The following is a 17,804-nucleotide window of genomic DNA, read 5'->3' as shown; positions in this document are numbered from 1 at the left end:
TTAGTCTGACATTAGCATCAGTGACTGTTACTGAGTCCATGTATTAAATGTACTCCATCTAGCATAGCAAGCTGGGACTGTAGCCCAGCACCTCCTTGGCTGTTTCCTACCTGTGACTAAAACACTCTCTGCAGCAACTAATTTGAACACTGAACAAAGTTACATTACAGTTTAGCATACTGTCCTTATGCATTTGTAAAATCCTACATAGAGACTTAAAACCTTGTACTTGTAATAGCCGATGTAGCTCCCCATTGCTTACCACAGACATAATTAGATATGATCTATATCTTGATATCTCGATATTGACCTCCATAATCCCCTTTGACTGTACGCCTATAACTCGCATTGCGGGGACAGAAATTTGCAGTAAATTTTCACTCATAGTCAGAGTTAATCTGCTTTTTTCTGTCTCAGCTACCGTGATACGTCTCTATAAAAGTCTGTGTATTTGTTGTTGGTGGTGGTCTTTCTTGCTAACTAGCTATTTAGTTAGGTTAAAGTGTGGTTAGGAAGTTAGGCAGCATAAGTGAAACACCTGTGTGGTTGAAAAAATGGGGTGAAAGGACTTTAAGATTAGACTTTAGATTGAGTCAGCTCTTCCCCTTGACTTTTTACACTTTGATGCATATAAATGAAAAACTAAAGTGCCCTCTTTCACCAAAAAGAGCTCATAAGTTGATGATGGCAAGACCCAAAAACTGAACAATAGAGAAATGCCTGCAAGTTATTCTCAAAGAAAAAGAATTCAGTAATTAGCCATAGTGTGAACACGTGGCAACGGCCATGTTTCCTCAATACAGTCTCAAAAATGACTTCAAAAGCAACTCAGTTTCCACCCTCATTTTAAAAATGCCATACATTATATCAAAACATATGAACAGCAGTACCAGCTGGTTAGAACAACAATATTTTATCTTCCTCGTAGCGTTGCTTGTGTTAAGTCTGTTTTTTGCTAGCTAAAATTAGCCTCCCATTACTATGAATGGTGACACGGCTTTCTAGTTAAATAGCTTGCCATTGCTGGTGTTTTTTGTTGTTGTTGTTTTCAAACACAACTCTAAAACAAAAGTCCACAAAAACAAACGAATACATGACATCACAGTGAGTGAGCCCATCTTTTATATACAGTCTGTAGCTCCTACAGGAACAGGAATATTTTCAATAGATCTTTAATTTTGCAGAAAGTTCAAACAATTGGAGGCTTTGTCAGTGCTCCGAACCACAAGACTGCACACATCCTTCAGCACAGAGACATAATAATGGCCTGCAAGTGCATCAATCTTTAATATGAATTCCAAAGTCTGTTTTCAAACTTTATTTGAAGGCTAAATCAAGCAAAAGATTGCCACAAATTTTTCTAGTTTCTAGTATATGAACACTATGAACAAGTGTACAAATAATTTCCCCTCAAGTACATGGGCACTCTTAGATCCTTAAGATTGTTTTTAAGGTCCTTGCGTGTACAGTTATATAAAAGAACATGAGACACATTCACTTTCCACACGACCAAAATCGAAGGCATGTTGTGTCTAGATGATCGTCCTTGGTGCAAACACAGAGCAGTAAACTTACTGTGTAGTGGGTTTGTTTTTTCAACCAGCATTCACTGAGGCATTTATGTGAAACTTAAATGGATGAGCTTAGAAAATCCTTAAGTATCTGTTATTCCAGGGTATTTCACTACTCTCCAGCTCCTCCTAGGATAAGCAAATAGGATGCCAGAGAATTTAGCCAAGAACAATGTTGCTACAGTTAGTCAAAGCCAGCCTGCACCACTGAGCGCTTTTCATTTCCCTCAAGTCCCCCCAAGTTATTGCTCCCTGATCTATGCTGTAGTGCAGCATCCATCCACTCTCTGCTTTTACAAAAGGACACATAACATGGAAACAAACTTGCCACATATGACCGCGCTGTACTTCAGATACTGTGGGGGAAAAAAACCTTGACGCATGCAACGTTTAGAATTAAATAAATGCATAGGACTGTTGTGTTCATGAGAACTGGCTGGACATACGGTAAGCCCATGCATCTAAGGACTTTCCAAATAAGTGCGCTTCAGTTAAACTTTGATAGAAGTGTGCTCTGAGGAGACTTCCTACCACAGAAAATAACAAAAGACGTTTGTGAGCTTGGAGTGCTGTGGGGATTAAGAATCAGATTTTTGCTGTGAAAGGTGTTATTGTATATTTAGAAATCCTTTGCGTGATATGTGCAAACTTAAATCCTCTACATGTGAATTAAGTTACTCTAACGTGCTATTAAATAATGGTAAATAGTCTATAAATGTTTGTTTCTTGTCATACTACTCATTAGTCTGATTTCAGTCTGGTAAATCTGAAATATTATTTGCTGTAACCTTGTATAGGCTTCCTGTGTTACATCATATACACGTCAGACTCGTAACACATAATGCAATGACTGTTTCTCATGCTCTCCTTCATAAACACTTTATCACAGTAAGTCTCATCATTGAGTTTATCTGATAGATCAAAACCATCATTGTTGAAATTCTTCAGCCAGATTTGTGTTTCCTGCACAAAAACATTCATTCACAATTTTTTCTCTATGATTGTCTGACCTCAGCCTGATAACCATCTTCTGAAGATGTAGAAGGATTTTCTTGACCTTCTTCTGGATACAGGTCGCCATCTAGTGGCATTACTGGGTTCATAGGCTTCATCTAGTGCGTCACTCGAGAGAGGAGGTGTTACTAATAAGTTTTACGCTGAGCACACATCTTTTTTCTTTACATTTTTAAATATTGATGAAATTGTAATGGCCAGTGTAAATCTCTCTTGCATAGGATATTTCGACCAGCCAAACACAGGCTTCACTGTTCACCTTTATACTGGGAAAAGCATGAAAAACACCAGCAGTACAGAAGCAGATGTGCAGTGATGAATACTCAGATTCAGGTTATAAGGAGGCGGTAGTCTTCCTTGGGGTGATTGTGACTCAACAGTTGGGAGTTCGCTTTGCAATCGGAAGGTTGCCGGTTTGAGGCCCCGGCTCGGTCAGTCTCGGTCGTTGTGTCCTTGGGCAAGACACTTCATCCGCTGCCTACTGGTGGTGGTCAGAGGTCCCGGCCTAGATCTCGGCTTAAGACCAGAGGTGACCGTGCGTTTGCCCTGGTTGCACCTAACCTGTGGCACAACCTTCCCATTAGCGCGTCTGACTCCATCCAATTGTTTAAATAACGATTAAAAACTCACTTATTTAATCTTTCTTTCCCGCTTAGTTAACGCCTGTATTTTATACTTAATTCCAATTTTCAATCCATCCATTCGCTTCCGCTTGTCCTTTTCACGGTACGGTGGTTAGCACTGTTGCCGCACAGCAAGAAGGTCCTGAGTTCAATTCTACCATCAGGCCGGGGACTTTCTGGGTGGAGTTTTCATGTTCCCCCCGTGTTTGCGTGGGTTCCCTCCGGGTACTCCGGCTTCCTCCCACAGTCCAAAGACATAGTTTATGGGGATAGGCTAAATGATTAATCCAAACTGCCCATAGGTGTGAATGTGAGCGCGAATGGTTGTCTGTGTGTTGGCCCTGCGACAGACTGGCGACCTGTCCAGGGTGTACCCCGCCTCTCGCCCTATAACAGCTGGGATAGGCTCCAGCGCCCCCCGCCATCCTGAAAAGCGGAAGCGAATGGATGGATAATTCCAATTTTATCTTTCTATATATATTCTACTTAAAACCTGTGTGTTTTTAGCAAGTTTGATTTGATATTCACTTTTATTCTTGTGTAATTAGTGCCATAATGGTCTTATATTATTCATGTTTTAACCTGCTGTTTTATTGTGAAGCACTTTGGTATACCGTTGGTTTTTAAATGTGCTATATAAATAAAGTTGTATTGTATTGTACTACTTCATCCTCACCTGCAATAGGCAGGAGATGTGTTCACTCAGTTTAATACAGGCTCTTGAAAAAGGCGAGCATGCAGATTAGGGTGGGTGACAAACCGTGATCACTGTTAAATTACAGTTACTGCAATTCAGTGATTACTGGAATACTCAGAGTTTAAGTTAGAGTTGAGTAGTATTGCTGATTTACACCTCAGGAGCAACCTTAGAGCCACTTCACCTGCAGGTCGCCTGTCTTCCAACAAAACTGCTCCAAACTGTCGGGTTAGGAGCACAGGACCACTCTGGGTTTCCTGGGGATTGGGGCCTCAGATTAGGGTATGGGAAGGTGGAAGTCTGGGTCACTCCTGAGCAGCTGTTTTGCAGTGTGTGTGTGTGTGTGTGATGAGATGATCAGTGTCAGTGGTTTGAATTTTGTGACTGCAGGATCCGTCAGCTACACTGCCTCCTGTGGTGAACACTCATGCACTCATGCTGCCATAGTCCAGACTTAAAGAATTACAGAATATAAAAACTGGTTTTGTAATTGATGTCAGTAAAGGACAAATGGTTTTACAGAGTCGTTTAAAGTGTGATCTATTGAAGGTTTCATTAAAAGGGAGCACTGCTCTCATTCAATAAAAATCACCTTCAAAATTCTTTGGAAAGCATAACAATGAATGAAAGCATGTAGGTGAACAAACTGCAGCATAAATATGTTGAAATATGTGTTTCTTTAATGGTGTTACTTTAACCATAGATGCCATTGTTCTATACATACACACGGTGTATGTATAGAACAATGGCGGTGACAGAACAGACTTTGTTTAATCCCACACTGGGGAAATTCACTTGTTACAGCAGCACAATGGCCAGAAATGAAGAAAAGGGGAATTAGAGGATAAGTGTGGATGTTTAAAATACTCAGCTCTGTGACTGCTGTGAAATGACAAAAGTTAATGAACAATAAAGTAAAATCAGGGTGAAGTTTCAATTCAAATACATTCTTCGTTTTAATTTCTATAATTGCCTTCCTAACTGATTATTGCTTTGTGCTCTTTTCTTCTTCTTCTTCTTCTTCTCTTATTAGTGTACCTTTTTCCTTTACTACTCTGTTGGCCTTTCTTTGGAATAAATATGTTGCATAACCCCTTTTGATAAGCTCTCATCCCCTTTTCTGTCATGACCCTGCCCGCAGTAAAGGTATTGCATTTAGCCACCACGACATACCTCTGCAGGGCATGTGGAGAAAAGACAGGCCTCGCCCTGCAGAGATCTCAAGAAACTGATTATTATTATTTATTATTATTATTTATTATTATTATTATTATTATTATTATTATTATTATTATTTATTATTATTATTATTATTAATAATAATAATAATAATAATAATAATAATAATACAGATGATAATAATAATAATAATAATAATAATAATAATAATAATAATATCATCAATGTTCACAGAAGTAGTTAGCTGGCTAATAGAAACACATTCACCTGGACCGATATAAAACCAAAAGGTCATGTATGCATTTTCTCCATGGACAACAGTGTATGTTTGTATGTTTGTGCATTTAATTGTATTTGTTTGTTAGTTTAGCCACAAACACTGAAGGAGACACTGAGCACCACACCGAAACGTGTGTGCACACTGAACTAGTTTTCCCGTACGAGCCACTAGAGGGCGCTGCTGGCCAGATTATGCAGGCGCTCACGCTGCTCTCATGTGGCTGACTTTAAACGTAATCAGGTTTGAAAGGGCTGTCCCGGCTCTTTATTGTCCACTTGTCCTTTCCACAGACTGTTTAGACACGGTGCTTTTAAAGGCAACAGAACAGAAGATACGAGCGTGCTCATTAGCTTTCTAACATTAGGGTTTTTTTCTTAAGTAATATTTTTTTTAAATAAAATATTTATTTATTTAGACTTTTGAATATTATGTACTTGGGAAGGCATGCACGTGTTTGGATGTTTAAAGCACAGAGAGACAGAGAAGGCACCGGTAACTGCGCGGATCCACATCCTCCAACAAGCGTCTTTGTGTCCCAGCATCTGCTCCCTGTCACTGCTCTGTCACTTCCCATTTGTGTCGAGGCTACACTCAGATAAGATTATCTTTACGCTGTTTATTAGCCCGTTTCCCTTCCACGGTGGGACAAAAGCCTGAGGCAAACTACGCGCCATCAGCGGGCCAACGACCCGTTACTGAAAAACACAGGAATGTAGTCAGGCTTATGTTCATGTGCAGCGAGCAACAGGTCCACGTTTGACTGCAAAACTACAGCATTTATAATAATAATAATAATAATAATAATAATAATAATAATAATAATAATAATAATAATAATAATAATAATAATAATGTGCAGGTGTAGCTGGCTCACAGTCCAGTTTTTTTCTTCTTCATCGGTTTAGTGAGGACAGTAACAAATCTGAGTTTAAGAGTTTCAACTCTAAATTACCTGTAAATTTAGGAGATAAAAATTCAAATAATTCATTATCTTAAATTGCCGTTATGGTTTTACGGTGACTGGCTGTTTGGCAGCTGCCGCCTTTGGCTGCAGATGAACTGGACAAAGTGCCAATCTTTCCGTCATTGATCTCCCCCCGGGTCAGCCGCTAACTGCTTCATTTTAACTTACTGGCGTTTTAGTAAAACTAAGAAGGCCCCAGCGTCCCCCTGTCGGCTTCTTAGAACTTATATACAGGATCTGATCAGGGTTTTTTTTAACCCCTAATATTTCACAGTCATCCTTTTTTAAAGATATATATATCTATATCTATATAGATATAGATATATATATTTAATCTAGAAATAGAGACGTTGTTTATAGAATTAGACGTTCATGCACTGCATCCAGCTTGAAGAAATACAGGCAAAATCATGAATCACCTCGAGCTTCAGCAAAAAAAAAATACAGAGAAGACGAAAAAAAGAAAAAGCTTTTAAAATCCTCAGTCCTTCCCCCGGTGAGCAAATGAGCAGCAGTGTGCATTTGCTGAGGCCTTTCAAATGCTAACGTGGCCATATTTCACTCTTACAACCTTCTCACATCTCCATAAAATATTACAGCACTCAGAGTGATGACTGGAGCCCGGCGCGTTTTTCTCGCACACTTTCACCGTAATAACGCAGTTTGTGTTGAAAAACACCAAATTATCTCACTCTTATAAAATAAATAAAAACAGGCTGTGCTTTAATGAGCTTCTGCTGTTTGATGGTTCATATAAAAGGCCAGCGACAGCTACTTTGCTTCGAGTTACCCCAAACACGTCATATTTAATAAAATAAATAAATAGATAAATATTTTAGTCGAATTACAAGTTGTATTTTTTAATAAAAAAATAATACTAATAATTTATTCGATGTCATTTACTAAAGTAGCCTTTGTCGGAATCGGTATCAAAATTGATACTTTTGTGCAAAAGTGAAAGAAGAAAAAACCATTTATAAATAACGGAAAAATATCAAGAAAAATAAATTTAATCTTCATAAAAACTAATTTTGCGAGCGAAGGGTGGAACTTATTATTATTATTATTATTACTTTTATTATTATATTGATTATTACAATCGTTTCACTGAAATTACCCAAAGAAGTCTTCGTCCGGTTTCCGTTTCTACTTTAACCTCCTCCCGTACTCTGCGCTAACAGGTTTTAATGTAAGTGAGTGAGTGTTGCAGTACGTGGAAACAATGATTTCCACAGCGCAGGACGCATCATTAACAGCACCACCAAATATCTTAATGGAGTGGGGCTGTTGGTGCATTCAAGGTTCCTCTGACACGATGGTTTCCACAATAATAAATCCTTAATTCAGCTTTACACTATGTTAAGCAACGTTTAGCTTCTGCACACACAAAAACAAACAAAAAAACCCTCAGGCCTCGTCTCTCTAATGTAAAACCAGAAAATACTGTTTTTTTAAAAAGCGCCTTTTTAAAAAAAACAAAACAACAAAAAACCAAAAAACGATCATTTCTATGCCAGCAGTATTAAAGTGTTATCATTATTAATGAAACAATATGCTACGCTGCCAGACTTTTCTGTTGCCGACTTGCTCTGAAATGTATCACCAACATGCATCTCCATCTATCAAAAACAAATCCACTCAGTCCTAATAGGCACCGTTGATATGCATCTTTACTGGAGTGGGGGGAAAAGTCTTATTTCCGACAGCACGTCAAGGCAGCATCCGTCCAGCAGCGGGGTTTATGTCTCCTCCAATCAGGGCGCCGTCTCACTCAGCCTTGTCCAATGGGAATAACGCTCGTGCAGGTGGCTGCGCTGTTATCAGCGACTCCCGCTTCACTCCCAGCATAGAGCGAGTGAATTTATGAAAAGGCGAGCCGAGCCTTTTAATGGTTCCCATCAAAACCATCATCAGATCGTCCGATTTCCGCGAGGATTCCTGAGGCGGACGCATGCAGCCTCCTCCCAGCTGACAGACTCCGAGCAAAATAAACACGCGGAGAGGCGTTTTGGAGTTTTTGCCGAGCTCTTCACTCCCGAGAGAGAACTTCGCTTTCGTTCAAGTTTTTTCTAACATTTCAAGAGTCTTCCTCCGGGCCCAGGATACTTTGGAAAAGGCGGCAGAAGTGGCCAGGCTCCTGAATCCCAGCAGTCCGCTGTGCGCCTGCATTTACTCGCCTTTACTACTCCCGCTAGTTTCCTTCCAGTTTCTGTCCCAGCGAGTTTGGCGGTTCATGTTCACAGATGTTAGCGGTCGGGCAGATGGAGGCTAACCGGCAGAGTGCTTTCGTACTGGGCAGCACCCCGCTGGCGGCGTTGCACAACATGACCGAGATGAAGACGTCCCTGTTCCCGTACGCGCTGCAGCAGAGCCCGGCGGGCTTCAAGGCGCCCCCGCTGTCCAACCTCAACTCTCAGTTCTCCGGGGGGACCCCGCACGGAATAAGCGACATCCTGGGGAGACCAATTACCACCGCCGGGCAGCTGTTGTCCGGATTTCCGCGGATAAACGGCCTGGCAACTACCGCGGCCGCAGCAGCGGCGGGGATGTACTTCAGCCCGGCGGTGTCGCGGTATCCGAAGCCACTGGCCGAGCTACCGGGGCGGGCACCCATCTTCTGGCCCGGGGTGATGCAAGGCTCTCCGTGGAGGGACCCTCGGGTTCCTTGTCCTAGTAAGTCCCGTCTGAGCGTGCCTCTGGGCTGCCTTTTTTATACATATAATGAATAGTTTACATTTGGGAGAAGCCGACATTCCCCTGTGATGTTTTCTTTGGAATTCAGAGGTTATTTTGGTTAATAAGAGGCCCGTTTGGGAGAAAACAACCCCAACTTACAAGAAGTACACCTGCCCTGCGTTTCACACAATCACGACAACAAATGTAACACAGGTTTGCACGTTATGAATGCTGTGCCACAGGGTCAGTGTTGTTATACAGCCACGTCAGAGTACCAGAAAAGACACTGAGACTTCCACACAGGGCGCTGAATGAACATCACAGTGGCATTAAAACTGTAATCACGAAGAGTTGGGTCTGACACATCCAGGAGCATCACACTTACTGATCCAATGTTTGTTTGTTTTACTATCCAACTATAAATTTAATATATCTTAATATAACCACACATTTTGCATCTCTCCTCAGCTCAGGCTAACATGATGGTGGACAAGGACGGGAAGAAGAAACACTCCAGGCCGACGTTTTCAGGACAGCAAATCTTTGCACTGGAAAAAACTTTCGAGCAGACAAAATACCTGGCCGGCCCGGAGAGAGCCCGGCTGGCCTACTCTTTAGGAATGACCGAGAGTCAAGTCAAGGTAAAGACCGCTAAACCGTGCCTGCTCAGGGCTGAGAAGCATGTGGGGAATAAAATAAATAAATAAATTGAGGCTGATCTGCGCTTTGATTTCTTTAATTGGGGAAGATTCGGCTACAAGGCCGGAAAGTGTAGGGTTATTTCCACATGCTACAGCTTCATTTAAAAAAAATTAAAAAAAATAAATTGATGATGATTATAATAATAATAATAATAATAATAATAATAATAATAATGGGAAATGTTTTATCCCCAGACTTTTGAAACTGACTGTGCTACAGTAACATTATTTTTATTATTATGAAAAGCAGAAGAAGCTTATTTTTATCTACATTTTAATCGGTTACTGTTTTTGTTTTATTATTTTTGATTGGACACAAATAAATTAATGGATTAAAAAGTAATTAAAAATAATTGTAGAAGCAGCTTCTTCTTCGTCTTCTTTTATTATTGTTATTATTATTATTATTATTTATTATTAATGGGGTTTTTATTGCTTGTTTGTTTCTCTTGTGGATAAATAACTGTTTGGACCTCCTGATTTCCTGCTTCTGTTACTGGTGCTGGACCTGTTGAGCATCTGTGTGTCTTTATTTTTTTATTTTATTTTTTATTTTTTCTTCCCTCTCTTCTCATCAGGTTTGGTTTCAGAACAGAAGAACCAAATGGCGGAAGAGGCACGCAGCGGAAATGGCCTCGGCTAAGAAGAAGCACGACTCCGAGACGGAGAAAATGAAGGAGAGCTCTGACAACGAGGAGGACGACGAGTACAACAAACCCCTGGACCCAAATTCAGACGACGAAAAAATCACGAGACTCTTGAAAAAGCACAAGGCTACCAACCTGGCGCTGATCAGCCCCTGCAGTAACAGCTCGGACACCTTGTGATCCCCACAGCCTGGGAGGGACCCAGAAAAGGGGTCCCCACGAAGACTTGTCGCACTCTTTCCGAGCCCATCTCCACCTGACATTTCCAACATGCCTCTTAAGGGATCACCTTTATTCCCCCACCCTCCCACACACCCTCAAGCAGAGATAGAAAAATGCGTAAAACTCCCAAGCCTGCGTCCAGACGCACGGGAAAAACCGAAAAGGTGGCCAAGCGGAGACGCACATGGTTGCATCCAAACTCACCCAGACGCTGCTGTATGCGGAGCTATAACTGTGTTTCCTCCTGGACTTGAGAAAGACTGATGAGGACATGTTTATGCAGCTGAAAGGACACTGATGCTGGGAACGGAAACTGTCCTGGAGACGCAAATGAGTTTTTACGCATACAGGCAGAGTTTTAACAGGTGTAAATGTAAAGAAAATATTCTTTAAAAAAACAACCCTACTTTGGATCAGTGCTGAGCTCAAAACGTTTACACTTTAAGTCATTGCACTTGTTGCATTATTTTTACAGCTTGTCACGTTACGTCACGGTTTCAGCTCCTAATGTGACCTCTAAATGTTTTAATACATTTCGGTATTCATACGTTCATCTGAAGAGATTGCACACTTTTTAAAAATTTTGTTTTTTATTTTACACGTATTAACAGATTTTTTTTGTTTGTTTTGTTTTTGTTTATTTTAGTAGCCCACACTGATCCAGATCCCGGGCGCATGTTTTAAATGGCAGGTGCAAACGGGGCCTGTGACGCTTCTAAAGCTCAGTTTAACCAGGGTATCCACTGTCCTAAAAGGCAACAGACTAAACTGTTTGAAGGGGGCAGGTTTGAGACGAGTGACTGATTTTTGTGCTGTAGCCTGCAGATGAACATGTATGTGAGATTGTGTATATATATTTTTTACTGAGTAAGTTATGATTTGAGCAGCGGAAACGTGGCAGCATTGGGCTCATCACTCCCTCCGATACCGCTTTTTATTTTTTTTCTTCCTGCTGAGTAAAGTCACGTTTTATTGAACTCTACATTTCATTACAGAAACACTATTGTATAAAATGCTAAATGCTGTAAATAATGACTGTAAACAAACAAACCAAGAAAAACCACACAGCTTGTTTTTTAACATCACTTTTATTTAGTTTGACAGAGTTTCTGTTTTACCTCATCACGCAGCCGAGCAGAGAACCGGAGCATCGTTTTAAGTTGGATCTAAAGAGTATTATCGCTTCCGGAAGGTTATAGGAAGAAAAAGAAAAAAGTAAACCCCCTTTGTATTATGAATAAATTATTTAACAAGCTTTTTTTTCTTTTTGTTTTCTTTTGGGTTTTGATTTAATGTATGGGCTTAATATAAATTAAAGAGAAATTCATGACTATCGATAAGTGAATTTCCTTATTGGCAGCAATGACACCGAAAGCGGGTTAACTGATGTTGTTATTATTAAGTTTATATATTTTATACAAGAGTGGCGCGTAAGGGAAAACGAGTCTTTTAAAATATTTAATTTTTTTTTCTTCAAAAAGTGCAATTTATGTGGGATCATCATTTATTTACTTAAAAACAATTCCCTCCATAAATTATGAAGCGTTATTATAATTATTATGATTATTACAAAAAGGTAAAACATCGATTTCTAACACATATAAATGACCAACAATAAATCATCTCTTTCAATGCTGGAGGTTTTATTTTCCATCTTATAAATGGAGATTAATTAACTCTTTGTTCAATCTTTACGTTGCTCTTGGAGAGAAAGTGATCCTTAGCCTTTATTATTATTACTTTATCTCAGAAAAAGCTTAATTGCGGTTTTATACTGTTTGGTGTTCAGAGTTCTTGTATTTAATACTTGAGACTTGAAGTGCTCCCCCTCTGTCTGAAATGCGGAACTACACCCGAGGTAGTTCTATGTAGGCAAATCAATGGGAGAGTTCAGCCAATCACAAATGAGCGCTCATTAAACTCAAATCCCACCTTGGACTTTTTGATAATCCGTGCATGAAGTGAACAGCTGCCATCATAAAAGACGGATTTAAGGAAAAGTTATCCTTCTTTAAACTGAGGCCGCGGGAACAGGCTGATATTAAAAAGACCCCAAACGTTTCAAGCTTAATTATGTATTTCAATATATTTCTATATATTTGTTAAATAATAATAAAATGTAACATTTTTCTCATTTTTATACTCGGAATTGTTTAACGTGGACATTTAAATGTGTTTTAGGCCTCAGTTAAAGGCAGCGAGGACTCATACACGTGGGTCAAATTGCATTGCGTATTTCACTTGACGCAATTTTTTTTTTCTTTATCTGAAAAGTTGCGTACAAAATGTATTGTTGGGCACTAGTGCGCAAAAAGTGAGACCAAATCAATAACACTGCACACGAGGTGGAAGCCCGTATTCGAATAGTTAATGTGGAGCTCTCTCTGTGTTATTAAAAAATAAGTTGTCTACCAGGAAGTAAAAACGAGAAAGAATGAGGACAGAATAGGCATTGAGCTCTAATGGGTTTTATTGCTTTTGAGAACTGCATCACCTACAGTAGAGGCCAGGCCGTCCTGAAAGGGGGCTGGAATAAAATCTCTATCTGCTTTTATAGGATGGAGTGAAGGGAAAAAATAATAACTGCAGCTTATAATCCTACAGTATACTCACAACGAGCAGCTGGAACAAAAACAAGCAGGGTTTCATTTACTTTTTTTGTTTAGTTTTTTTTTTTTAACTTTTATAAACATTCTGTCTTATGGACCAAATCACAAAAGATGACATAAATTCTGCAGCAGGCACAAAAACAGTTCCACTTGGTGTTTGATTTAGATGGAGAAAAAATAATAATAATAAGGGAGGATCAATCTGATGGCTTCACTGAGTCTGAAACCTGTAGTGTAGTACATGAAATCGATGATGATAAAAAAAAAAAAAAGAAGTCTCCCATCACCTCTAATGCTCCAATTATTTGCAAAGGAGGCTGCTGAAGGCTACATACTGAACAATTACAAATAGCAAGACTCCCTGCTCTGCCCCACGCCCCTCCCCTGCTTTTAGAGTTTCTCTCATTTATCTTAAGTATTTCTGACACACTTCATTCCTGTTTAGGATACTTGGCACCATAATGCAGTAACAAAAATAGACAAAAAACAAAAAAAGACAGTTTACATTTTAAGGACACCCAAACCTACCTAAAATATCACATTCAGAACCATAATATTATAGAAATAAGTTAGAGTAAGAATAAGAATGACATAATGTGAGAGTGCTATATATGAAACATTATCTTTTTAAATATATATGTATGTGTATATGTATATATACATATATATATATACACACACCTGCATGGTCTATGGCACTGCTTAAAACATTCTTGGATAGGCAATAAATCACTCCTCTCTTGTTGTACGGACTTATTCAAAGGTCAGCGTGGCTGTGGGAACACCGACACGGCCGCGCTGTGTCTGCGCACGCACTCCAGCATAAACATTTTGGTAAGAATTATAAATTATCTCTTTAAAAAGTACAGTATATAAAACAAGACTCAACTGATGTGTCAGGCATGGCTGTGTGTTGTGCACACAACGACAAGAACAACTCAAAAAACCAAAATGAAACAAAAGAGAAAAAAAAACAATATATATATGTATTTATATAGAAACTGTTGAAATAAACTTAGAAGTTCTATCTATTCCAACAAAGGGACCGCAAAGTTTGGTCAGAGAAGAGAACGGCACTAAAACCATCAACGAGTCTATGTTATACTGTCCGATGTACAAATAAACCTAACAATATAGATACACAACTTTTTTTTGCATTGCACTTTTCTTTTTTGTTTTTTAAAACACCTTACATACTGTATGGAAAGTAGCTTCTATACATAGAGGCATACCTAAAAATGCCAAGTACGGTGTCTAAAAGGATGTAGTAGGACTGTGTTCAATTAGAGTTTTGGCAATGAGGCTGTGGCATGGAAGAGAGTTGTCCGTCCGTCCGTCTGGTTGTCCTTTTCTCTGGGGAATGGGGGAGGGTTGCATGGCAACGATGAGGTCAGCGATGTGTATCTCGTCTGGAAGCCGGGCCCTCGGGTGGCTCGTCCAGATCTCGGCGAGTGTTTCGTGGGAAGAAACCGGGTCGGGGTTTTCGTATGGATGAGGCGTCTGGATTACTGCAACTGGTCAGCACTGCTGAAACAAAGTCTGTCTAGGTTCTTCAGTGTATGCTTGTGCAAAGTGTGTGTGTGGGTGTGTTTTTGTGCGTGTGTGTGCGCTGTGTGTGCGGTGTCCTGTTTGTTTCTCGGGTGTTCTCACAGAGGCGCTTCACGGAATATGTTCTCCCCCCTTTGGCAACACTTCCCTGCGGAGGAATAAAAGAAGGGGAGAGGGACGGGGTGGGAAAAAGTTTTACTCCTCCAACACCCAAAGTGATTTTTTAATCAAACAAATCTGATGATTCTTAAAAAGGTCAAACATGAGCTGCAGCACGAGATTTTCTTAAAAAAGAGAAGCATTTTAAGCAATCTCGCGTGACTGTGATTTCTGCACCGATGCTGTTTTATTTCACAATAAAACTCCTCAAGCAGGCACGCCTGCCACTTGTGCAAAGTCATGAAAAAAACAGTCAAGCAAATCAAAGTGAACAATAGCAACAATGGGAAGAATTGTGATAAAGAAAAAGAATGATATTTACCACGACATCACTGCACCACACAACACTTGTGCTTATTTGCATTAGGTTTACCTGCCCCCGCTGTTATTCGGAAGGACAGGAAGACAGGCTGGTGAGGGGGGGACAGAGACAAACCACGGTAAGAAAACTCCATACTTCTCTGGAAGAAGCACACCACACACACACACCCCACCCTCCTCCACCCCACGAAACGACCAACCCACCCCTGTGAGCACCTCTGACATGCAGGTTAAACTCACATACCAGTCCGGGAGCATTTTGGGGCCTGTGTGCTAACTACACTGGACATTTTTTAAACATAGGCAGCTGTGACTTTAGCGGCGTTGTGTGGTTTGGAGGTAAGGGACGGTGGAGTGTCTGCCGCTGTGCTCAGGTCACCTCGCACACACACAACAGCGTCCGTGTCACACCGCGTAGTGATGAAAGACCTGGTTTAAGGCGCCTCTCTTTCAGTGGAAGACCTGCTGTCTGACACTACACAGACTTCAGCCCTACAGCTGACCTTATGGGAAAAATCTTTTCCACTTTCCTACTTTCTGCAGAATTTTCCTGACAAATACAGTAATAGCTTAATAAAGTGAACAGTAGGAGAAAATTCAAGATCATTATTAGAGTTTGTTTTATTGTTCTAGTGAAATTCATGCCAGTTTTATACTTAAACTCTGCAGACTTCAGTAATAATAAGATAAGCTGTTAACTGTACAGGTTATATAAATGAACTAGGGATTGGTGATTGGGTTTCTAACACATGTAATCAAATAAAGACAAATGCAGAGATTCTATTAGACGTGACGTCAGAAAAAAGCCTCTGCAGACTGATCAGCTTCACACTTGGAGCATATTTCACTGTGACAACCCGAAGAACTCAACAAACTTCAACCGAATGCTTTTATTTATTTAAGGTGATGAACCCTAAAGTTAAAGGTTTTCAGAATGATAATAATAACAGTATGTGATGCATGCTTTGCTCACTTAGGCTTCATTTACCTCTCGCACTGGATTAATTTAACTGAACTTAAATAAGTACACAATTATGACTTAACTTTCTTTCTTTCTTCCTTTTTAAAAATTAAACAAAAGCATTGTAACTCTATCATTCTCTTCTTTAAAGCATGAATTGAAAAGAAAGCTATTACTTATATATAAACAGGATTTTATCAACTAAATAGTTCAAGTTAATCAGTCACATTAACCCCAAAAAGGAAGAAAACTTCAAAATGAAAGTATTGAAGTAAAATACTTGTACAAACTGAAGTAGAATATTTTTAACACACTGGTTTTACACTGCAGACACACAGGTCACAGCTTCTCCAGAGCAGCATATTCAACACATCACAGAACAATCGCACACAGTGAGTGAGGTTGTGTTACCTTGTGGTCCCCCATGCAGACATTGGGCCCAATGTTATCATAGACTATAGACTTCTCTTCATTTTCAGGCTGCAGAGACACAAAATCAAACGTGGTGCGATCTAAATGTTGGGGTCGCACTTACACAGGACAATCACTACATGTTAGTGTCGTGGTATTGAATGAACTGGAGCAGCTTCATTAAACACAATTAGGAGGATCATGTAGCTGGTTTCAAAATAAAAGTCAGCTGGAAAAGTGAAATAGGCAACGTCTGGACAAAACAGTTTCAACAGTAAATTTCAACTGAGGAGCTTCTCTCCTACACATTAGGAAACCAGAACTAAGCTTACACCCGTCATCTAAGTTCCACGTGTGCTGGAAAAAAGGACAAAGAAAAACCTCCCTTAGAAGATGCGTGACTACAGTCCTCTGTTTCTGAAGTGCAGACAGATAAAGGAAGATTCCTCCTTCATCAGTTATTAGAAATTTGTAAAAGTTTATCAGGTCCTACAGGGGCTGTTTTACACAATCGACACGTGATTAAAAATGTTGTGTTTGTTTAGGTGCCAGAAAAATCTTAATAATATCAGCACTGCTGTTGTTCACTAACAGAGAGACACTTAGTCATTCAGCTTGAGAAATGCTGATATTAGGGAGTGATGTGATGTTAAAAAGCCCACATTAGAATATGAATAATGCAGAGTCTGTTGGAAAAGGGACGCAATTCTGCTGTGATCCGATCAGTCGCTTTGGAGCTGGTTTTGGTTGCATGGAGGTAAATGGATCTGTTTTTGTTTTTTTAATTTACCAGCATTGGGTGGACAGAATAGAAAGCCTTGGCTAATTAAGATATGCTGCCTCCTCCAGAACCCCCAAAATATTAGAGGTGGCCCCCAGAAGGCGAGTAGGCAGGCTACCCAATGAGTTCTCCAATTGAATGGGACGTAATGAAGATAAATTTTAAATAAATGCTCGATATAACTACTAAGTAAATTAGGGGATGTTAAATAGTTTATGCTTAGTTCAGGCACAGCTATTAGTAAAATTAAGCTAATTTACAGGCACAAAAATGAATCACAGCAGGCAAAGAAAACGAAGAAAAAAACCTAATTGTAGCCCGACGTCCTTTTTCGACGTCGGACTTCTTCCTTCTGATTATAGTTACCCCGATTCTCAGAGAGCAGCGGCACTGAGCTGTGGCTGAACGCACCTCGAGCTTTGAGTTTTAACTTTAAGCTC

The 17,804-nt window shown here is 39.9% G+C and overlaps 2 protein-coding genes across 3 annotated transcripts in view; one reads left to right on the top strand and one right to left on the bottom strand.

The window, feature by feature from the left end:
• The first annotated feature begins 8,044 nt into the window (after positions 1–8,044).
• Positions 8,045–11,827, top strand: nkx6-2 (NK6 homeobox 2). The gene is made up of 3 exons (XM_086258381.1): positions 8,045–9,001; positions 9,473–9,645; positions 10,284–11,827. Exons 1-3 carry the CDS (start codon positions 8,572–8,574, stop codon positions 10,530–10,532), a joined length of 852 nt encoding a protein of 283 aa, XP_086114507.1. The 5' UTR covers positions 8,045–8,571; the 3' UTR covers positions 10,533–11,827.
• inpp5a (inositol polyphosphate-5-phosphatase A) overlaps positions 11,187–17,804 on the bottom strand; it is a 167,914-nt gene continuing 161,296 nt past the window's right edge. For both annotated transcript variants that reach the window (XM_086258379.1, XM_086258380.1), the window contains 3 exons: positions 16,584–16,652; positions 15,213–15,300; positions 11,187–14,879 (listed from right to left, as the gene is read on the bottom strand). In XM_086258379.1, the coding sequence (XP_086114505.1) occupies positions 15,220–15,300; positions 16,584–16,652 (150 nt within the window). In that variant the 3' untranslated portion in view covers positions 11,187–14,879; positions 15,213–15,219. The remainder of the gene's footprint in view (positions 14,880–15,212; positions 15,301–16,583; positions 16,653–17,804) is intronic.

The sequence above is a fragment of the Aulonocara sp. 'chitande type north' Nkhata Bay genome, linkage group LG13 (assembly GCF_057382095.1).
Source record: "Aulonocara sp. 'chitande type north' Nkhata Bay isolate Kocher_YH1m ecotype deep benthic linkage group LG13, A_spYH_male_GT1.1, whole genome shotgun sequence".
NCBI lineage: Eukaryota > Metazoa > Chordata > Actinopteri > Cichliformes > Cichlidae > Aulonocara > Aulonocara sp. 'chitande type north' Nkhata Bay.
This window is presented reverse-complemented; position numbering and strand designations above follow the sequence as displayed.

Excerpts from the sequence above, each read along its gene's own strand:
- nkx6-2 (XM_086258381.1), top strand. The coding sequence starts at position 8,572 with ATGTTAGCGGTCGGGCAGATGGAGGCTAACCGGCAGAGTGCTTTCGTA. Across the intron at positions 9,002-9,472 it reads CCCTCGGGTTCCTTGTCCTA|CTCAGGCTAACATGATGGTG; the intron begins GTAAGTCCCGTC and ends ATCTCTCCTCAG. Across the intron at positions 9,646-10,283 it reads TGACCGAGAGTCAAGTCAAG|GTTTGGTTTCAGAACAGAAG; the intron begins GTAAAGACCGCT and ends TCTTCTCATCAG.